The 24780-nt window shown below is 37.2% G+C and overlaps 1 protein-coding gene across 26 annotated transcripts in view; it reads right to left on the reverse strand.

The window, feature by feature from the left end:
* Adgrl3 (adhesion G protein-coupled receptor L3) overlaps window positions 1-24780 on the reverse strand; it is a 767242-nt gene that overhangs the window by 396541 nt on the left and 345921 nt on the right. For all 26 annotated transcript variants that reach the window (XM_063272835.1, XM_063272833.1, XM_063272832.1 and 23 more), the window contains one exon: window positions 22011-22224. In XM_063272835.1, the coding sequence (XP_063128905.1) occupies window positions 22011-22224 (214 nt within the window). The remainder of the gene's footprint in view (window positions 1-22010; window positions 22225-24780) is intronic.

A 24780-nucleotide genomic window follows, 5' to 3' on the forward strand; every position in this document is an offset into this window, starting at 1 on the left:
CATTTGAAGGTAACATAGCACAGGCCCAAGGGGAAGGATTAAGACATAACAGTGTCAGGAAAAGCTGTATGACAAAAGGAGGGTTGTATGCAAACATGAATAATAGGAGAGCAAATTCAGGCGGGAGAAGGCGAAAGTCCTCAAATACAGACCAAACTCAGCTAAACAGCATGGCAAGCATGAAATAATTTAAAAATGAATTTCAAATGTGTGGGTGTTTTTCATGGGACACATGTTTACTTCTCTAATTTTAAGAGTTGATCCATTACATATTAACAGCCCTAGAAATTAATCAGGCACATTCTTACTCATAAATGAGTTATGAAACCTAATAAATGTTCTAGGGCAGTCTTTAGGATATAGTCTAAAATGGTACGTATTGTGCATTACACCTTGTTTATTAATTGTGTATTTGCACATGTCAGCAGAGCTGAAATTCATTATTTCAGAAGGTGAATAATAAAAACAACGTAGAAGTCTCTGGGAATACTGATAAGTAATCTTTAATTAATATCAACATTAAATAATCTAGAATTGAGATATATATTCTCTATTCTCCATGCAAAGTTGGCAAATATGCAAACCCATAAAAATATTATTGGCCATAATTTTCCAGCCTTGTCCCTGCTGTGGCTTCCTTTCTGCAGTTAATAGCCTGACACTTGATAGGACAGCTACATAAACATTGATTAATAAGTATTATCTTCTAGTCTAAAAACAAAATTGCATTCTTTTAGAATTAATGGTCTCTCTCTCTCTCTCTCTCTCTCTCTCTCTCTCTCTGTGTGTGTGTGTGTGTGTGTGTGTGTGTGTGTGTGTGTGTGTGTCTGTGTTCTGAGACTAACCCAGAGAAATATATTTTCTTCTCCTGTGTGAGACCTATGGATTGACAAATACCTTTAGGCACTAAGCAATTTGCCAGCCCATAACGAAAAATTACTAATATTTTTCAACTTAATCATTTAAATGCCATTTTATATTTATTAAAATATAATGATATTATTTTCCTCTCACCCTATGACCTCTCTTATGTCAACACCCCAAGTACCACCTGTTGATGGGGTTTGGCACTGTATTCTTTTAGAGTCCTAAACTGGATAACCATTTAGGAAGCTCATCCCTGGGAAAGAATAATTATGCCTTTCTCCAAGTCATTGAGTGTGTGTAACTATTCATCTAGTGGTGGGGCCAGGCTAGACGGGAAGAGAGAAACTTCTTCTTAAACTTAAGCAAGAAAATAAGTTCTGCAGAGAGTATTTACTGGTAAAAGATCAACAGCTACTTTTAGAATACTGGATATGAATGAGCAGCCCACATGCCACTAACAATGATTGAAACTGTATTTTTCAGTCATGGCTTTAGGGTTGTTCATGAATAAATGATTTAGGCTACATCTAGTTGACAGTACAAATAAATACATATCATTAATTCCACATAATTGGGACCTTACACATCCAGTCATCAAGGACTTCGCCCTATTAAAGAAAGATGGCTTGCATAGGAGATAGAATTCATGAGTGGAAAATTTACCTCTTCACTCTCGTTATCTCTATGTAAACATACTAAACCAGGGTAAAGGGCCAGCACGAATGGCAAACAAAGAGTAGCACAGTTAATTCACAACCAAAGTGCTTGACTCATGAATGAGTTATAATCATAGCTTTGCCAATTCTTGTATTTCTATATTCCTCATGTATAAAAATCAAAGATAATTTGCTCCACTTGATCTGATAATCTTAGGTAGATTCTGATCAGACCCAAGTAAGTAGAACCATTGCATTTCTAGTACACTGTGTTGAGAGAGATTGTTTCTAATAATTCTACAAATATTTAATATAGTAGGGCTAGAGAACTGGTTTAGTTAATAAAAGTATCATATGTATAAATGGACTTAAGCTCAATGCTCCCCACTTGTGATGGTTGTAAGTCCAGAGCTGGGAGGCAAAAACGTGAATAGTTCTGAGGTTTGCAGTCTATAACTGAACTGAATCTATAAGCTCTCGATACATTGAAAATAATTATTTCTCAAAACAAAAGTTACAGATTGAGGAAGACATCAGTTGTTTATCTTTGGCCAACACCACACACACACACACACACACACACACACCCCACATGTACAATGCACATACCACATATATATATATATATATATATATATACATGAGTATACATATGTACATAAAATAAACTATGTATTACCACTATTTGGATATAATTGCATTTAGTTATAAGATGTAGTCTTGACATAACTCCAGCATGATCTTGACAGTCTTGCCTTCCGCATTTCCCAACCATTATTCCGATTGCCTCTGCAGTATATTTGATGCTGGATTTTGAAAACAGAAAACAGAAAAACAAAACAAACAAACAATCCAAAACAAAAACAAAAACAAAAAATAAAACAAAACTAAACCATGTTGTTTCCATATTCTTCTATTTTTATAATATTGATGAATATTTGGCATGGACATATCCCTTAGAACTGACCTTAAGAAATTGATCTTACCAGCACTAGTAATTAAATGTAACCATAATTCATGGCAATTATTATTTCTACTTTCAGGTCATAGGAGACATTTCCGATAGAATATGTTTTCCTTAGTCATTGTATTTTTTAAGATATCAAAATGAAATTTATAGAGTGGGAAAGATGTCCCAGTGGTCAAGAATGTTTGCAGGTATTCCAAAGGATGCTTTCAAGTCCACATTCATTGGTCAACAATCTTTTACAATTCCAATCAAAATGGAACTGTCCTTTCTTCTAGTATTTAAAGGTGCACTTGTGCACATGAATGTGCACACATGCGCATGGGGACACACACACACACACATGCACACACAATTAGATTTATGTTAAAAAGTCACTTCTGTATGTCTTAATCACTAGTAACATGGCTAGCAAAATATGTTAACACAGTTAACTCTCGTTAGATACTACATATCTCTTTAGTTTAGCACAATTCTTATACTCACCCTATGCTACAGTAATTTATTCTCATATAACAGCAGATAAGCAAAGAAGACTAAACAAGTAGGGAGGATCCTATTTCATCTTTGTACCTTTGTAAAACTTGCTTCAACTTTTTATTTTAAAATTATATCGATCTAAGTATATTTATATGCCAACTGTATTTGGTTAGAGATTTTCCTACTTCTTTGTATGTAGTTTGAAACAATTTTTAGCATTTCAAAATAAGTCCATGGACAATTGCCCGGCAGTTAACTTGATCTTCAGAAGAAGAAAAATATTTCTGGCAGGAATGAGCATTGGCCCTGTTTGGAGGGCACCATCATGTGGATCCAAGGAACAAGGCCGAGAGAATCAAAAGACTGGCTTAAGAGGCAATGTCAAAAACTGAGAACGGGATCCCCATTGGAGGAGTTAGAGAAAGGATTGAAAGATTGAAGGGGTTTGCAACCCCATAAGAACAACAATACCAATCAACCAGAGCTCCCTGGGACTAAACCACTACCCAAAGACTATACATGGACTGACCCATGGCCCCAGCAGCATATGTAGCAGAGGATGGTCTTGCTGGTCACCAATGGAAGGAGAAGTCCTAGGCCCTGACAAGACTGGACCCACCCAGTATAGGGGAAGGGGAACGGGGGTAGGGAAGATGGTTGGGGAGGGGGACGCCCTTATAGAAAAATGGGATGGGGAAGAGATAGAGGGCTTATATCCATAGAAAGAAAGAAAGGAAGGAAGGAAGGAAGGAAGGAAGGAAGGAAGGAAGGAAGGAAGGAAGGAAGGAAGGAAAAAAGGAAGGAAGGAAGGAAGGAAGAAAGAACACCAGGGAAAAAAAGAGGCAATGTTAATGTTAAGTGGGTAATGTGGAGGACAGCAGTCCAACCTGGAGGCCAACTGGTGTAGCATCTCAGACTTTACAAATGTTAATGTCCTACTCCTGTGAGCCCCAACCACAACTGCCTGGACCCAGTTCCCTAAAGTAAATCTGAGGATAGCTCTTGTACCTTTCTGGTTTTTGTGTTCTATATAACATGAATACTCCATTCTGATGATGTCTTCTCTGTCCCCTTTGTTATACATTCCAAAGCCACACAATTCAGCATCGTCCATGTGAATGTGCCTCTTTCTGACTGGACTTCAGCCCTTCCTACTGCCCCCAACCCTCTGCTTTCACTTTGAAATCAATGATCTTGAACAAGACGAAATTTAGTCGTGTGTCTACTCTTCCCTGGTCTATGGGTACATCACAATGTTTTTGCAGACTTTGAATGATAACTGAGGGTGCTTATTCTTTTTTTTTCTTTTTGTCCTGTCATAAGTGGACTTGCCAGGCACTTCCAAGAAGTAGCTTTCATTGGTTTATTTAGTGTTGCCACAGACACTTATCAACCTTCTCCACTTCTTGGGAAATGCCAAGAATTCTTTCAGAAGCCAGAACGGAGTATCTCCATTCCGTGCATGCACACACAAAGAAAAGATGATTATATATTCTTTGAAATTCTAAGTTCTATGAAAATTGCACTGTTATTTCCTTTGGAAGTAAATGTCAGTGTAAGATAAGCTTACCATCTTCCAAGAAAGCCAGAGACCATTTTACTACAAAGTATATTTTTTCTATTAAATAATGTTTTCTAATTTTTGAAAAAAAAACAGACGCTAAGTGTTTATGACTTTTTTCATTTTATCTTTTATTCATAATGAACCTGGAAATAATTTTGAAGTACTTGGTTATTGCCAGGAAATTTTGTTTTTTGTTTTTTTTTTTTTGATACAAGTGAATCACACACAGCATTGTGGCAGATAATTGTTTCATTCCAGGCATGTGCTAGCAAACAAGAAAGTGTAACACCTGTTTTTTTCAAGCAATTGCTTTTAAAGTAGAATGCTTGGAATCGTTTTATCACATATTAAGATTTTAATATAATCCAAACTAAAAGAAGCAAGCTATCAGTTGAGTTATCTCATTGTTTCAAGACATTTTTGGCTAAGCTTCAATATAGAATTTTAAACATTTCAATAGTGGCATCATTGAATCTATTAGATATTTTATTTCTAGATGAAACTGTAATGGGATTTCTCTTTTTGTCCTTGTGGACATTTTTCCCATGGCACAAATAGAATTTTTAACAGTTTTTAAGAAATTATGTGGTGTGTGTGTGTGTGTGTGTGTGTGTGTGTGTGTGTGTATGTGTGTGTGTGTGTGTGTATTCACAGGACTACAGATAACAACAGGTCGAGAAAACATCAGTCCCTTGTAGGTAGGGTTATAAGTGGTTGAGAAATGCTGGTCATTGGTGCCTGTAATAGTCACTATTAACCAGTGCCTGAGCAATGTGTCAAATCCCATTTATATAAGAATCTAACAGAAAATATGAAACCCAAGACAAAAGAAGATCACATCAATGTGTGGATGCTACAGTACTACTCAGTAGGGGGAAGAGAAAAATCTCTGGGGAGTAGAGGGAGAGATCTGGAAGGGAGAGAGAAGGGGGAGAGAAAGAGGAGTGCCAATTCATGAGGGTCAGGAATTTGAAAGTAGGTGTGTAGCAGTGAGGGTGGGGGAACTGAGGATAGCCACTAGAAAGTCCCAGATACCAGAGATCCAAGTGGTTCCCAGGACCCAACAGGGTAGACTTTAGTCAAAATACCCAATAAAGGGGAGATAGAACCCGTAGAGAACATATCCAGTGCATAGGCACAGCCCCCAGTAGAGAGATGGGCCCACCCACCCACCTCAAAAATATTAATCCAGCATTCCTTCTATCAAAAGGAGACGCAGGGACAAAGAGCAGAGCAGAAACTGAAGGAAAGGCCATCCAGAGACTACCCCATCCCACCTAGGGATCCTTCCCTTCTGCTGACACCAAACCCAGATACTATTGCTGACGCCAACAAGTTCTTACTGACAGGGGCCCGGTATAGCTGTTGCCCAAGAGGCTCTGCGAGAGCCGGACCCCAACACAGATGCGGATGTATACAGCTAAACTTTCTTTTTTTTTTTTTTTTTGGTTCTTTTTTTTCGGAGCTGGGGACCGAACCCACTAAACTTTCTTTTGACTGAGCACTGGGACTCTACCAGGGAACTTAGGGCAAGGACTGTGGGAGCTGAAGGGGTTTGCTACCTCATAGAAAGAACAACATCAACCAACCAGACCCCCTAAAGCTCCCAAGTACTAAACCACCAACTGAAGAGTACACAGGGGGTACCCATGGTTCCAGCTAGATATGTAGCAGAGGACTGCCTTATCTGGCATCATTGGGAGCCCCTTGATCCTGTGGAGGCTTGATGAATCAGAGGAGAGGGGAATGCTAGGCTGCTGATACAGCAGTGGGAGGGCAGGTAGGGGAGCACTCTCATAGAGGCTGGTGGGAGGGAGGAGGGGATAGGGTCTTGTAGAGGGGAAACTGGGAAGGGGGAAAACATCTGAAATGCAAATAAATAAAATAACCAATTAAAATGAAAAATAAAAGCTGGCTTCCTTCATTAGATTCATTTAATTATCTTGGCCATGACTCCCTGGAATGGTGGGGAGGGGCTGTCCTAAAGGAGGTCTGTAGGTCTCAATCCAGAAACAAAGAACAGCCTTAGGAGAAGCCTATTCTAGACCTCAGTGTTATTTCCCATCGACCACTGATGATGAGGGAACTTCCCAACAGTTTTAAATATAAAAAATGAGAGGGAGCAATGACGTCATTATATTATAATCTCCAAATTTAAAAGAAAAAGAAAACAGAAATTAATTTGTGACACGTATCTCTTCTACGGAACTTTTCCACCAGACCACTGGTCATCTAGTTCTTGTAACACTTCAAGATCAATGCTAATGATTGATGGAATTGTTTTCTTTCATAATTGAAGCCGCAGTGTGTGTGTGGGGGGGGATATCTGTGTGGATTTACTGGGTTTGGGTTTTGTGCTCAGCAGTTCCGCTGCTACAGAGACTACAAATATTCTGAGATTGTAAGATCTGTGACCAGGGTGAAGACTGGCATTCAATGTAATATGAGAATATTCTACAAAGGAAAGCAAGGGAAGGTTAGAGAGAGTTGCTGGGCTGTTGCCTGTGGTTTTGAAAGGCCATTGTTCCTCCTTCAGTTTTCTCTCTGAAAACATCGTGAGAGAATGAATTCTTCAGTTGCAAAATGTTGAGTGTGTCTAAAGTGATTACGTAAATATCCATCAAGTTTCAGTCTGGTGGAGGAGGGGCCTCTTAAGGAAAGAGGAATTTTGATCCTATTTTGGAACCTTTTATCCTATAAGGTGAGGAAAGGCTATACAGAAAAATTAGCATCAAAACACAGTGAAAAGTAACCCAGAAGTGTCTTAAATACCTAGGGTAGATTATCTAGGAGGCATTTACTTAAAAATATAACTCATATGTAACTCATAACATGTTTCCCAGAAGCAATTTTTTATATTCAAACCCTGCTGTTTGAATTTAATGACTTGTATTCCACAACTTAGTCAGCTTGGTTTGAAAATTATCCTGGACTTACACCACACTGATTATTTCCCCTCTTCACATCCCCAAAGCAAGTGTTGGAGAGATGGCCTTGCCTTCAGTCCCTCTGCTCTCGTTAACCACTCACATAAAGAGTGTGTGCGGCCTATTCCAAGTTTGCAGAAATATTGGCAGATTGAAATGCCATTAATTGGACAAAACTTTTAAGGATAAGACCTCAGTTTTACAGAGATTGTTGCTTGAAATAGCTTCCTTACATACAACTGAGAAAAATCCATAGAACCAGGTGTTCAATACCAAGTTCAAAAAACAATTGGAGATAAAACAAAGCCTATTATTTACCAATATAGTGACATTTTCATAGTTCAAAATACAGTCTATCTTAAAATATAGACAAGCTCCGAACTGAGAAATTTGGAGAAATACCATTCCCAGTTATAGTCGTAAAGAAGTATGTTTAACCTGGCATTATTTCTAATAAAAAACACTTTGCATTTTTTTTCAACACACAACACTAACTTGCCTTTTTTTCAGCGTGGGCTTCACCTGGAGTTAAACTTACTTCCATTTTCGTTCCTGATCAGTTCAATGTAGGGTTTCTGAATTCAAGTGTCTTGGGCAGTTTTGACTTGGTAAAACGTTGGTGAGCAGGGGCTCCCTTGGATGTTACACTAGATATTATTAGTACCTTCCACATACATTTGTGGGCATTGCCAAACATCCAACGGAAGAAATTTTCATCTTGAGATAAGGGTCACTGGCTTACTTACATACTCAAGTGATTGCTATCACGACTTGATGGCAAGCTTAGCCTATTGGATAAATTGATTGTTTGTTGGTAAGGCAAGGATAAAGAATCTTTACTGTGGGCTTACTATACCTATTGTTCTAGTTTTGAAGGAGAGAGTTTTGGTTACCAGGGATCACATACAGTCATGCTTTAGAAGCATAAGAAGCAGTCAATCCAGAGAGAACAAAGAATACCAGGAAGCCAACCATGTCAGGAAGAATTAACAGTGGGTCAGATCTTCACCCCTCCCCACCACAGAGGGCAAAACCACTGTATTTCCCTTGATTTATTTATGTATCGATCTTGAATATTTTGGATTGTTATCTCCCATAAAACTGAAAAGTAATTCCTATTTTATGTGTGTGTTTTGCCTGCACATACAAACAGGTACCGTGTGTATATCTTGTGCCTACAGATCCTTTATAGATGAGGATGAGGACAATTGTGAGCCACCATGTGGGTTCTGTAAAGTGAATCTGGGTTCTCTGTAAGAGAAACAATGGCTCCTAAACATTGAGCCTTATCTCTGGCTACCCCAGAAAAAACAACAGATATGTAAACTAACAAATTATCTATAATCATCTGGAGAAAAATAAATTATACTCATTATGAAGCACATAAACTAGTTGAAACATTAGATTGCAGGATGCAGATATGGTAGCAATTCTATGCATCTCTTTAGGAAAATATAAATTCATCATTATTTTTGGATATACATGCAAATTTTCCAAAGCAATTCTTTTTAAATTTTCTGTAAGACCATAGCCTAGTACTAACAGACTTATCTCTTTAGCTACTGGCATGAAGGATGATGGGAAAAAGGAATTTATAAATAGTTATGCATCTTAGCAGATAAGTAGATGTTTTTCTTGTACCATCCAGGGGCTGAAAAAAGTAGAATGAATAAAAACTTCCTTTTATAATAGTCATTCAGTGTCAATGAACAGAGTATAAAATATATGAGAGTCTTGTTCCCAAATTTGCTGCTGAAATGCATTGCTAATTGAGATAGTGTTTGTTCATAATTCTAAAATATGCTGAACAGACAAAAATTCAGCATGGAAAAATACTTTGTAATATCTTATAGGCATTAGAAATGAAGACACGCTGTACGGGTTTCAAAAGCGACTAGAACAGAATGAAGGAGTACAATTTAGGCAGGACTTATTGGGCAGGTAAGGAAAACAAGGATGAGGACTGCTTCATGGAACTTAAAAGGGGAACAAAGGATGTTTCTTGGACTGGGATGCATAATAATTGCTAGTATATCCTGAAATGGGAAATTACAGACTGAGAAGTAAGGATGAGTCTCAGGCAGGATGGTTTACAGGTGGCACAGAGAACTACAAGAGCCAGCAGGAGATGGGGGTAGACAAACAGAAGGGAAGGGAGGGGGGAGGGAGGGGAAGGGAGGGGGAAGGAGGGGAAGGGAGGGGGAGTGAGAATCATAGAAGATAAATGATAGATCCATTTCATAAGAATATAAAGTAAGAAACAGTAGAAAATGGAGACTGTATGTACCACAAAAATCTGTACCGAGAAACCAGCTTAGAGAAGTAAAAGTTCCCATTAAAAATGTGTTCTTAATTTTGAAAATTAAACTTATTTATCCCTGATTTTCAGTACCACAGAGGCCATAGAATAACATTTGATGTGGAAACAATAATTAAATATTTTTGAAATGTAAGAAATATGCATACTTCTGTTTTGAAATAGGTAAATCTATATTAACAAAAGTTAGGGTGACACTTCCTAATGATGATGTAAACTCATTAACTTCTAGTTCCCACAGCAGCCAGCATAGGAATTCATCCTCCCATGAGAAGTGCATCACCCATCCATTGCTCAGAGAGATGGCATGCTCCTTTTATTGGTAAAGTAAAGTAATTACATTTATTCTGACACCTGGAGAAAAACAAAACAGAAAGATATGGTAGCACAAGGCTATAATGTTATCATTTGGTAGGCAGGAGTAAAATTGCTTAAGTTTATGGCCAGAAGCATCTACACAGCTAGCTAAGGCTACATAGTAAGAATATAAATCATTAAATAAATAAATAAATAGGGACTAGAACAAAGAGCAGCACTTTCTTAGCACCCTTAAAGTCTTATGTCCAGTCCTCAGTACTGCTAAAGAAAATCTTGGATCCCATAAACATGTATTCATGGAGTTTTAAATAACTGAAGAAAAAGGAAAGTTTCTGAAGTCCTGCACTATTCAATACGTACATTTTCTTTAATCATTACCATATATATATATATATTAATTATAAACACACAATAGGTGACAGTGTCATGCTTGGATAATTGTGGTTGTTTCCATGCATTGCAACAATACTTCTATTGTGTGCATTCTATTACTTTGAGGTTGATTTTAAATCCTGCTACAATGAGCAAAACAAAAGGTCCCTTCATGTTGTTTTCTCATGAAAACTTCTATAGCAGCTGGAGTCCCTGTGCTTGACTTGTTCTTGTAATGTACCTGGGCTCGGTTCCCTGCACCTACACGGTGCCACATAAACATCTGTACTTCCAGTCCTGTGGAACCTAACACTCTCCTTGTCTCAGTAAGGCACCAATCATGCATGTGGCTCATATACATACATGCATACCAGTAAAAACCATCATATAAAAATAAAGAGATTGTTAGAAAGAAAACGAACAACTTAAAAGATAGGAATCCTAGATTAAGATTTGTGCATAGATTTTCTTTTACCATGTGAAGAAGAAACTCTAGCACTAGAAAACTAGATTAGGGACAATTTGCCTGGTAAGTGTGCTAAAGCTGATTTTAAAAAATCCATAGGAGTCTGTCTTGGTTATTGGGGGTGGGGAGAGCCGATTAAGTCTTATTAATAACTAATAGAGTTTATTAAAGTCCATTTACAACCATCGTTCCTTATAATATTGTAAAAGGAGTTAGTTAAATATGTGTCAGATAATATTTCAGAGCTTCTCTTTCATGTACATGCCATCATTTGGGTAAATTACAGGAACTGGACAAATCACACTGAGTTACATCGCTTTGTGAAATGTTTATGTCCCACAAAATCTTCATGTGGCTTAAGTTGCTCATATTAATTTATGGTTCACTACAACTCAGACATAAATGAACAAATTGTATTCTGCACAACATTATATGTTATAGTATTTTTTAATCTCACAGTACTGAATTGCTACTGAAGGAAAAATTGGATATAAAGTCATTTGGAGGATCCCATGTTTCCCCAGGGGAACAGGAAAAATAATTCAGAGTCTTGTCTCTGTCTCCTCAGATGAGGATGATCTACTTAGAAAGGTGATTCCTTGGAAAGGGAAAGATCTTTTATGAGACTAATTGGTGAAGGAGGGAAAAAAAAGGGGGACCTTTTGTAATCATAATTTCTAAATACCTTACGTCAGTGTTTGGAAAGTTTTTTGTACCTGATAAGAGTGGTCAGAAATACTGTATATTACTAAAATTACAAATATATGGTTTTAGGGTAGCCAAAATACTAACAATGAAACAATATCTGTATCACATCAGAAAGAGAAAGATATGATGACTATGAGAAAAACAAGAAAACATCTAACAGACCCTGAGAATAATTCTAAAATGAAACTACTATTATCAAGAAGCAAATACAAACTTCAGTGTTACTATATCAAGAGACAATAATCGTAACATTCCATTAAGGTGCTTGTATTGGCGAGAGCACCATTAATCTTTCACTGGACACTGTTTGCAAGGTCAGTTCAAATGCCTGCATTCCTCCGTATGTAACACCTAATAGTAAAAAACAAAACAAACAAATAAACACAAAGAGGTGTCTAAAATAAACCTCAGTGACTGCTTGGGAATGAAGTGGCTCTAAATAATTCAGTAACATCAGTACTCTTAGGTGAAAAGATTTCTTCATTTCTCTCTAGCTATAAACTAAAAGCTATGTGGCTCCCCTTTTAACGTAATAATCATCATCGTGTTTTCCATTATTTTTAATTCATCGTCATTGTTTTATTTATTTATTTTTATTTGTTTATTTATTTATATTTGAATTTGAGCAGTGTATATATCCAGCTCATTTTTTATTGGTTGTTTTATTTATTTACATTTCAAATGTTAGCCCCATTCCCAGCCCCCCCCCACACAATCCCGCATTCCCTCCTGCCTCTCCCCTGACTCTATGAGGATGTGCCACCACCCGCCCACCCACTCCTGCCTCAGCAGCCTAGCATTCCCTTACCCTGGGTCATTAAGCCTCTCATAGGACCAAGAGGCTTCCCTCCCGGCGATGCCAGATGGGGCAATCCTCTGCTACATATTTGGTAGAGTATTTTCTTCTTTCACATCTCTGTAGACTTATACTCTCAGCCAAGCATTATTTACTCACCAAACTAACAGGTCCAAGAAATAGATCCAAATGTTTATCTTCTGAGATTGATAGCATCAGTAATTAGGATTACTAGCGGCTTTGGAAAGCCTGCAAGTCTTTTATTTATTTATTTTATTTTTATTTTTTTTACCTAAACTCAAACAAACATATATATATTTATAGATTGAAATCAACACAGAGGAGTGGAGAACAGACGTTGCTTTCACGATTTGATAATCCCAATTACAAATAGATATGACTCACATAGCTTCCTGAACACGAAGGAATAAATACCAGATAATGTCGTTTTGGTTTTTTTTTTTCAAAGAAACAAATATCTGGTGGATAGTAAATTTTTAGCACCTTATGAAATACCATATTGCCAGGCACCAGCCCCAAGGGAGGGCCAGATACAGCGAAAGATAAAGAGTCAGCAAGGGAGGACTGAGTCACACTTGGGGGTCCGCAGAATCTTGCAGCCTGACTGAATGACAGCCGGGGTGGGGATGTTTCCTTATTTATACAGAACTCCGTAGCAGGGATAGATTCAGGTTGTTCTAAAGCATAGATCATGTCATTTTTGTTCCAAGACGTATGTTTTAACTACTTCTTGGTCAGGAGTTTAGTCATTGTTAATCAACGACAAAACAACAGAAAAATCTTCAGGCCCAAACTGCCACCGTCATTAATTACTTTTCGCCATGATACAATATTTTTGTCTATGTCGAATTTATTTAGACGTCTAATCTTGGCACTCTTCTGTTCCTTGGTCACGTGGCACCACAGTGGCCCTGTACCCATGTACCCATGTACCCATGTACTAGCTAAGGGATCCAAGAAGGGGAGGTCTGGCTATTTTATTATTTTATCATTTATCCTCACCATTGCTTGGCCATCAGAATAAGCCCGTGTGTAAGGCAGAGGTTTCTACAGCCAATCTAACTGTCGCCGTATCTTTTCCTCAAGGGGCATACCATACACAGCCCCTGATATCAAAGGCCACATAATATACTCCTGAAAGAAGGCATAAGCGTTTCATAAGACATTTCCCATCAGTCCAATATCCCCAAATTGTACAACTGTTAAAAGGCCCCCAACTATGTATCACATGGAGATCAGGATGAAAGGTGGAAGGCTGAGTGACAGCAGTGACGTCACTCAGCTCAGCCTGGCTGGATCTTTGTCTGTAAGCTAAGCTGCCTTTCCACTTTTGCTGTTACTATTAGCTATGGTTGTGCCATTAAGTCCCTTTAACAAGTTGTGTTCACACATTTACAGTTTTTTTTAATGTAATCTGAGCATTTTTATGGAAACAATAATAAAAGCAGTATACTAAATAAAAATAAACTCTATAATGAAAAAATAATTACTGCGTAAGGGACAAAAAATAAAACTGGAGCACGTTCATTTTATTGTCTATGCGCTAAACCCTTGATGATGGAGATTTAATCTCCTAAAACTTCATTATATAAAACATTAGTAGCTACAGAGTATTTTGTTTCTTATGTTTATTTTATTAAGAAAGTGTATTATCCTCTCATTTCTACTTTGAAAGGTCTCATTAAACTTCCCACTCATGAAGCCTCGCTGATCCTAAACTTATAAAGTGCTATGTGTTTTCTTTATTACGAAAGCCACGCAAAGTTTCAATCATTCTCCAAGATCCCTGGTAAATTTACATTTGCCGAAATATTCCTATAGATAATGGTGTCCTTATAAAGTGTAAAAATGTCGGTAATATTAACAAACTCAAACTGTGTAGACTCAAAGATTGAGTATCTTCAGCTGGAAACTCTAAAGGTAGAGAGAAAAAAAAAGTCCCATAATATAGTTAGCTTCACAGAATACTCCTGGCATCAGAAAATTAAGACTGCCCACTCTTAGTGTGCAAATGGATATTTCTTTGTCAGCAACAAGGTGTTGGTGAACATTTGGGATTTTATTTAAACTTCTGTCCTTTAGTTGCCTCGTTCTTTAAGAACAATAGTGTTTTGTGTTTCACTTGAGTAAGTGAAGAAATGGTTAAATGAGTTTGGTTCAAGCTAACTTCTTAGGGAATTATCAAATGCTTAGGAAATTACCTAAAGACCTCTCCTTAACATCCAATAGAAATTCCATTGTCTTCTTTGTTACCACACTGGGGACCAAGCTCCAAATTCATAGGCTTTAGTGGACAAGCCCAAGCACAAACCATCACCTATTCACAAGATATCTGAGAGTCATCTCATGCCATCTAATATTTAAAAATGTTTCATTTTAGCTTTCTTCTTTGTCAGAAAACATTCCAAGTATTCTAATATTTCAAGTTCGACTGACTAACTGCAACAAAGATCAGAATGAAGGTTTGGAAACAATGTCACTGGGAACAGAAAGAAGACACAACAGTTTAGAGTGCTGATTTCTCTTCCAGAGGACACTAGTTCAATTCCCAGAACACACATAATGGCTCACAAGCACCTGTAGCTGCAGTCTGAGAGAGTGCCCTCTTCTGGCCTTAGAATGCACTGCACTGCACAGACATGTGCCCAGATAGAGAAAATTCCCATAGATATAAAACAGATAAAATAGTAAACAAAATGGGGAAAAAACGTTAAAAAACTCTTAAAGAAACAAAATGCCACCTTCATTAAGCATTTACTAAAAGTGAGCAAAATCAATCTCAGGTTTTGTAAAACAAATATGAAACAGAAACTCTAAAGATATACCAGTCATATCAATGTTTCTCTGCTGAAGTCCTAGTTCGTATTATTTTGCTGAAGTTGTTTACCAAAACACTTATCGACAGTTACAGGCACCAAAGTTACTCAGAACACTACTAAACAAAAACCACCACTGGAATTTAAATATTTCAGGCCACAGCTGGCTTACAGTTCTCAAATCTCAGTACTATGACACAGGACCCAGAGGCACCGAGTTTGGTGTTTAATTGTGTTCCTTAAAATAGCAGAAACTATACTGGTGAAGTCTCACCAACATGTCAACCTGAACAGGAACTGAACTAGGACAATGACAATGGATACAATAACATGGAGGAGAGAAAGCTCAAGTTCCCCCTTAGACAAAGCATTACAGATATCTAAGGAATGCCAAGAATGGGAGAGAGAGGCTTCCCCAGGAAAGAGCACACTGACTTGCTATCCAGTGCCAAGTGGTCAATGCTGAAAACATGTACAAACATGTCCATATGTACAGAGCACATTATAGTTATGTATTTATGGGGAAAAAGACCCACACAGAGACATGTGCGACTACATAATGACAACAGGAGGAGCTCGTGAGTTTGAGCTGAAGCAAATGGGGAAAGTGGGATGTGGAGGGAGAAAAGAGAAGGGGAGATTATGTACATTATAATTCAAAATATAAAAATATGTTGACAAGTTTAGTCTCTATATGACAGATTTGCTTTCAATAAATGAAATAAATAAATAAATTGTATTATAAACATTTCCAGTAGCACACACCTATATCAGTAGCTCTCCTGATATTTCTGGGTTTAGGATAATACCATGAAAGAAACAGATTTTCTTTTCCCTTAAACTTTGTTAAAAACAAAAAAAATATTTAACAATTAAATGAATTACTACATGGACTTGGAAATATGCAAGCTGACTGGTTGTAATCGATCCAGAGATACAAGAGAAAGTACAATGTGGGAAAACAGAAGCTTTCTCTCAAATAAGACCACTGCTGACTACTTCTATTCTGTATATCAGGGTGAGAGAACAACTTATCTGCTCTTGGCTGCTTCTTTCTGTCCTTCAGAACAAACACATACACAAATATCAGTCCAATGTGCAAAATACATTGGTTTTACATCTGTCTGGGAAAATGCAAGTATTTAAAGTTTGTGGTTGTTGTTGTTGTTTGTGAGTGAGCGTGCGTATGTGCGTGTGTGTGTGTGTGTGTGTGTGTGTGTTTGTGTGTGTGTAATCTTGAAGGAAGTCATTAAACATCCTGCAATGGCTCCATCACAGTCACAGAGAAGTGGCTCATATGTATACTCCCCATTAGTGAAACACTTACTAGGCTATGTACACACAGGACCCGCCACTGGCACCTCTCCCTCTACTGTTAAAGAAGCTTTTTTTCAACTGCTGTAGAAATGAGTACAACAGAAACCAAGATCTCTTCGAAAGCTGTAAAGTCCCCTGCAGTGCCGCTGATATCAACTGCAGGATAACTTTCAAAAGGTGAGATACAATTTCTCTCTCTCTTCTGCTGCGTGCCCTCTGTGATGATAACATTTGAGAATACAATACTGTTAAAATACTCCTGAAACTATAATAAAAGGGAAGCGTTTTGTTTCAGGAGAACATATATTTCTACTGTATACATTTCCTGGCCTGTGAGCCTAAATTAATTCAAATGTCAATGACAGACTTATTTTTGTCTGCATTTATTTTTGTGTCTCTTTCCAGTGACCTCACTGAGAAGTTAAATATTCTTAACTCCATTTAATATTCATTCTTAGCCTAAAATATGTATCAAGGCGCGCACACACACACACACACACACACACACACACACACACACACACACACACACACACACCAAAAACATAGGTTAAATACATGACATTGTTGGAGAGACAGGGAGATTAACAGGAACTGGCCTGGAGAATCTTGCTACAGTAATACAAATTTCCTGAAACCAACTCATTATAAAAGTTGCCCTGCTTTATAAAAGTGTTAGAAAATAATTATGCCTGAAATGACAAAGTTGTGGCACATAAAAATATTCAGTGATAGTTGAGCACAGCAAAGACACTGAATGAGACAGGCAAAGTTTAAGCATATCTTATCGAAAATCGTTGTTTGAGTTACAAAATGAGCAAAAACTAATTTAGATTGTCCAAAGTCAGAATGGAGACGTCCTTTAAGAAGGGACGTGGCTAATGTCCCCTGTCTTCACCAGTTGTTACATATGTGGACGAGCTCAGTTTATGAGATTTCCTTGAGTTGTACACATCTGATTTGTGCCATTTTCTGTGTGTATAAGTCAGTGAAATTATATGCTCACATAAATACACATACCTCTTTGCAAATGCTTTCACAGTTTAAAAAAAATTATCGGCAGGCGCATGTAAAATAGGACTATGAGACCACATATGCTGTGATATATTCTAAAAAGACAACTTAAATGTCAATGCACGTGACATTCAGACTCCTTACATTGAGAAGGAATCGGTGTCAAATTTGTAATAGGGGCTCCAGGTCAAAAATTAAATGAAGAAACTTATCAAACTTGTGTATCATCTAGTATTTCTATGGTATCTCGATGTCCTGTGTCCCCAATTGAAAAGCCGTTGTTTTAAAAGGATAGTTTAATCCCAAGCACTGACATATTTGTAGAGGACTGGGCCGAATAAAATGCGGGGACATCCTGAACAGAGCACCCGTAAGTTGAGCACCAGTAAGTTCAACAGCCAATGTAGGAGACAGAAGGAGGCCGCTCTGCCTGTTCATCCAGTCTACTTCCACGGACACAGCATGCACGTTAAGTGAGCCAGTGTTAATGCCTTCCTGCCCAAAGGGCTCTCTGATATTACCTACTAGAATGAAACCTCCTGTTCTGATTTCCTCAGTAAACGTAAAGGAGTGGAGAAGAGAATGCTGAGCAAACGATCCTGTTGGCTGCATTTCATCAGCCCAAGTATTTTATGTGCAGAAACCAGACTCGGTTTATTTATCCATCGAACCTGACTGTCACAGTAAGCACCACTTGTATACTTTCAAGAGCTGGCTTAGTGAATGACTCAAGTATCATAGTTAATAGCTGAAGGCGAAGTCCACATGGATGGAAACTTCCTGAAGTCCTGCACGTTGTTGAGTGTTTCTTCTAAGACATCTCTAAACTCTACAGACACAACATGAAAAGAATAGAAGCCATGCGAGTATCAGTGTTGAGAGAATTGTTAATGAACATGATGACGAGCATAAGGATGCTAAGGTGGTTCCTGGATAAGAACATTCATTCAGAATTCTCAAAGCATCCAATTAGACAAAGAGAACCAGCTGTGCTATAATTTGGACTACCTGATGGACACACACAATAAAGAAGATGTGAAGTTTCTGAAGGATAAATGGACGTCATCATTTGAGCTAATCTTTTAACATGAAAAAAAAGAACAATAAATGTGAAATATTAAGAAGGCTGACGAGATGGGACCCATGACATGAGATCATTCAGATTTAGAACATGGAGGTACAATTTGCGTGCGTGCGTGCGTGCGTGCGTGTGTGTGTGTGTGTGTGTGTGTGTGTGTGTGTGTGTACCCCAGATGGTACCAAGGGACCAAAACCATTTCAGCCTCATGTCTGGGCAATTTTGAGGTCTGAACCAAATGGCATCAGACCAATGAGGGTATCTGCTCTCATATTTCCTTTATTTCAATGCACAAATTTTTCATACTTAAAAGTTAGCTCATACTTTAGTTTATGCAACTTGTCCAAATTTAACACAAAGTGTATTTCATGTGTCTCTTTGTCTCATCTGTCTAAGCTTTGAGATTTAAAGGAACAAGTTAGAAAGGCTTTTTCACAAGTTTATGCAAGGGTATAGTAATAATAACTTTCATACTTAGTAATAATCCTCCCTCAAGACATACTTAATATTTATACCCTGAAACAATCTTTTTAAAAGCTTAAATTTGACAACAAAAATCCATTTATCTAGTGCACACTCCAGAAGGCGCTTTCCATTTTTATTTCATGTTAAATGTATTCATCTGATCAGCATATCTCTGCTATCAGCATTCCTGATGTCATAGCTGGTTATTATTTCCATTATTTAATGTGGTTGGCATGACATCATAATAGTTAATTATAAAAAAGCTGGGTAACCTTGGCCATCTAACAACAGGGACCCAGAGTAATCTCTGCGAGGATCAAAACATTTGTTTTGGAAACTGAAAACATACTACACTGGACAGTACAAAGAGGAATGACCACAGTTATTTCGGGCAACTTGAAAAGTCTCCATTAAGAATTTACCAGGAGAATTTACTCCAAGGATTTAGTGTTGAAGGGAGGTTCCTCCTACAGATGTGGCTCTATGCCTATGCAGCCTATGTACTTCAACAAATTGAGACGGTCCCTTATTATTAATTCTTGTAATAATTACATGATTATGGATTATTTTGGAATGGTATTGGTGAATGGACTAAAAAATGTAAGGGAAGTCTTTTATGGAACCAAACTAATGAAGTGCATGCTTCTGTTAAATACCAATTACCCCTTAACACCAGAAAACCTGTGCTACCTAAAAAAAAACTACACCTACTATGGAATAGACATATGTTTGATTACCCAACTGAAATAATGATTTTGCTACTATGCCACTTATAGTAAACATTTCCAGAGTAAATATTACACCAGAATAGAAAGAAAAGACTGAAATCTTTTTATAACATTTTAATTTTACCCAGACTTGATGGACCCTTGTCAATTTTATATAATGAAGACATACAAGTAAAGAATTATCCAGCTTTTTTTTTTCTTTTTTCTTTTTTTTCGGAGCTGGGGACCGAACCCAGGGCCTTGCGCTTGCTAGGCAAGCGCTCTACCGCTGAGCTAAATCCCCAATCCCAATTATCCAGCTTTTATCAAATGAATCCTGAACTTCCGTATCTTATATTTCTTCAGCACCTGCTTTAGCATAAGTTACTCTTTTATCAACAGACAAACCAAAGCCTACAATACATGCAACGTGAATTATCCCTCCTGCATCCTTTAAATGACGTGCTCATCAGACATAGATGTTGTGATTTCTATTAATATACATTTCTATTATACATCCGGCATTAACCTAAAGTTATTGACTCGAATAGCCTATGAGCACACATAAACATACAAAATAACTTAAACACTAAGTGATAAATTGAGGCCAGTGAGGCAATGCAATGCATAAAGATATTTGCCTTACAAGGCTAGAGATTTCAATTTAATCCCTGAATCCAGGGGAAGCTGGAAGGAGAGAACCAACTCCCTAAAAAGGATCCTCTGAGTGCTGTTCATCCATCATGACATATGTGTACTTCCTGCACATTGTACATGCACAATAATAAAAGATTTTATAAGGAGATAAATAGCTAAAGTAAGCATGGGTTTCATAGCCAGAATAGCGAAGATTCGAACTCTTTTTTATGTGTAACTTATTTAACTCTGGGGATTAGGTACAGACCAGCGTGCATTGTGTTGTGTTTATGTTTGGGCAAGTTATTTAGTTTCCTCCAAGTTATAATTTCTTCTCATATTTAATAATGCCTTAATAACACCATAATGATAAATCATGTCTGAGTAAAAAATACTTATGAAAAATGCACCTATTCAATTATAATAGGCGTTCAATAAATTCATCACTCATTGATGAATTTCTTAATAACTAATAACCCTGATAAAATAGGAAGTATTAAGATAAAGTGAATAACTATTCCCAAGTAATGATTATAGTAATGAACAAATGTGTAATATATGTTTCTCTTCTCCCTCTGTCTCTCTATATGCATATATATGTATATATACATACATCATGTACACATATATAATTAACATATAAGGAATTTTTATTATGACAAATCTTAAATCTTCTTTGTTATAGATATCCATAGACCTATTTTTTTAGAATCAAACAGTTTCCTTATCTCATGAAATTACATGGTACCTTAGTTTATAAGTTTTGACATGGTAATAATTTAAATAGTCAAACATAATCCTTTTCAAAAACTGTACTGCCAATTAGTATTTTCTTCAGTTTTACAAGGTTAAACATTTTTTATCAATTACATATTACTGTGCTCTGATTGATAATTACATAAATTGCTTATTTTGCTTATTTTATTTTTATTGATTTATTTTACTTTCATTTATGTGTGTGTGTTGGCTATTCTGTATATGCACCACAGGTGTCCAAGTGCAAAAGGAGGCCAGAAGAGATCATCAGAACCCCTAAAACTGTAGTTACAGGCAATAGTTAGTGTTTGGTTTCCATGTCGGTGCTTGGAACCAAACTTGGGTCTTCTGTAAGAGCATCAACTGCTTGTAATCACTGGCCCTAACGTGGCTTTTTGTCTTCTATATTATTTGTATTCCTAATTCTTACATAATTAAAAAGTAATTGTGAAGAAGACTATTTCCACATTTAAGAGAAAATTTTGTCTCTATTATAACCAATCCATTTTTAGAGAACCCTAGCAGAACACAACACTAGGCCTACTACATTAAACTTACTAATAACGCTACTGAGCTTACTGTTTTCCAAGTTCATGGTGCTGATTGTAACACGGCCACTCCAGTGATAGGGGTGTGATCTTCAGTGGAAACTTGAATTCTTCTAAAACACCCACTACCTGATACCCTTATCCACACTGTCTGTCGAGCAAATTTACACTGACTTTTGATACCCATGAAAGGAAGAGGTCTTAGGCACCATACCTTTGAGACATAATCTTATAGGCATCTGGCAGATAACACCGAATATTCTCCATCTGAGCAGGGTCCGAGTCACAGATCTTGTCATCTGTCCTCCCGTAGTTGGCGCTCTCGATCATGATGACGTCTGTGCCTGGACAGCGTAGCTCAATGGGGTAGCTCTCACAGGAGAGCTCTCTGCGGACCACTGCCATGGGAATTGGGGCGCGGCTGAAAGCTACAGGAAGAGGTAAAAAAAGACACCATCATCACTGCACATCCAAAGACATTACATACATTTGCTTTTCCAGTACCTGTGTTAACCTGAACAAGGGCTAGAACAGCTAGGAAATATAATATTTTAAGGGGTACTTTTCTTTCCAGTAATAACAAATGACAACTTCCCTCAATCTAACTGTACCAATAACTTCTTAAAAGTCTAAGCTGCCATTTATTTCGTTCTTATGGTGCCAAAAACGTATTCTGAAGTTTTACAAATGAAACTGATATTTTCAGGAGAAGCATGTCAAATGTAGATACTTGTTTTTTAAAGCAATAAAAATACATAGTTAACTAATGCCACATTACCTTTCTAAATTAAATGGAATCAATTTTCCTCTTAGCCAAATTGATAACAGTGGCATCATGTGTTTATTTTAATGAACTAACACTCTCTCTCTCTCTCTCTCTCTCTCTCTCTCTCTCTCTCTCTCTCTCGTGAATTGCTTGCCAAAGTCTGTGCTTGGTATATTGTAAAAGTCTTGCAATATTAAGAAAAATTCATATTTATCCTCACGAATGTTCTGGTTCTCACACGTTAAAATGATTGGTACACATATATATTTAATTTTGCTACCTAAGATAGCTATCTTTTTGTGTTGATATTAACATTTTCCCGTCCCTTGCCAGTACATCTCTGGAAGATAAGCAAATGTTTATATGTCATTAAAAACTAACCAAGTTTTTCTAAAAACACATAGTTGAAATTATAGTTGAAGTATTTTCCAACTACGAAATAAGTAGATTTTTAAATATTTTTACGTAATGGCAAGATTAAATTTGCACAGTTGGTTACTTCCTGAGTGTGTCCATCCATAAAATTAAGTCTTTACAATATATGGATTTTTGGGTTCTTTTTCTGAGGATGACATATGGAAGAGAGGTCTGTGGGGGGAAGCCGAGATGGGAAGAGAAGAAGCAGAAGAAGCCGGATGCTATGACCCTTTCGACTTTTGAAATGGTGATTTCTCTTTTTGAAAAACATCTATTATTTTAAAGTTTAGAATGACATAACTTTTGTCTTGTTCCTGTTATTTCTTATTTATAGACTCCATGTAAAACTTCTGAGCAGATCACTTAAAGTACTTCTGGCTGGGGCTGGAGGGATGCGACGGAGACCAAGCACAACCCCTTCTCTTCTAGAGGGTCTGAGTTTACTTCCCAGCACCTACATCAAAGGGTTCTTAACTGCCTGTGACTGCAGATCCTGAGGATCTGATATCATCTCTTGGCCACTTAGGGTATCTACACTTGTGCATACGTATCCAGAAAAAGGCATGCATGTTTACACATAATTAAAAATAAATTTAAATTAAAAAAAATTAAAAGTTCTTCTGCCTTCATTGTAGCCTGATTCCAGAATGGCTGCCTTCCAACATACCATATATCTCAGTTATGTTCTATTTTCCTTCTCTCTCTCTCTCTCTCTCTCTCTCTCTCTCTCTCTCTCTCTCTCTCACACACACACACACACACACACACACGCATGTGCATGCACACGCACACAAATTGCAAACACTGATCACAGACATCAAGATTATTATCATAGATGTTATCATCTTGAGAATCTGACCATAATGTCATTCTCTTACCTTGTTTTGAGTCAATATTTTGTCAGGGCATAGTCACACAGAGTCATTCAGTATCTACTCTTCCTAAATTAAAACATCCCTGCCTTCAATCGAGAAATTCATATGGCTGTCTAAGCATTCATATTTCTCTAATAATAAGAATCTCTCCGCATGAAGAAAGACATTTTTCTTATTTGAATTTTAGAGTAAAGAAAGAACTGGAAGATAAAAGTGAATCCAGTTTCATGATTTTTGTCTCTTAAATGGGATCATATGGGTGTTCCTGTTTTTATAAAATTTACTTAGACACATATGTTTTGTAGCGCCTTAAAACAAGCTATACCTGAACCTTGGTCTAGCTATTTAAGAAGAACTAGTTTGTAAATTGTCTGAATGCCCCATTTGTCTGGCCATATTATGCTGACTTCCTCAGTTAGGTTGGAATCGAGTTAATTTAACAAAAACAGAACACATAAGCAATCCACGCCGACAGAGATCCTGTTGGACTAAGTGGACAATTTGGCTGATTAAACTCATCAGTCAGTTTTGTCAAAACATTGACATAGCTTTAATCTGGGTTGCCACTGTCAAAAATATCATTAAGATCCAAACACTAGACAGATGCAGAGTCCTAAAATGTGAAGGACTAAATTTTCTTTGGACCTACAAAGATGACTGCCTCTCCTCTCTCTCAACCACACCATCTCTCATTCGCTCCTCCCCTTCTCTCTATATATACATAAACACACCTTTACACACACACACACACACACACACACACACACACACTCACATGTGATATTTTATATAAAGCTCCAAGTTCCAACTGTGGAAGCTTTCTTTCTTTTAAAATTTAGTCATTTTGGTAACCCAATGAAAAACTTCACTCCACAAATGATGTGTGTGTTTTGAAGAAATGCATTTCTGGAGACTATATTACCTAG

Source organism: Rattus norvegicus, chromosome 14 (genome assembly GCF_036323735.1).
Source record: "Rattus norvegicus strain BN/NHsdMcwi chromosome 14, GRCr8, whole genome shotgun sequence".
NCBI classification, from domain to species: domain Eukaryota; kingdom Metazoa; phylum Chordata; class Mammalia; order Rodentia; family Muridae; genus Rattus; species Rattus norvegicus.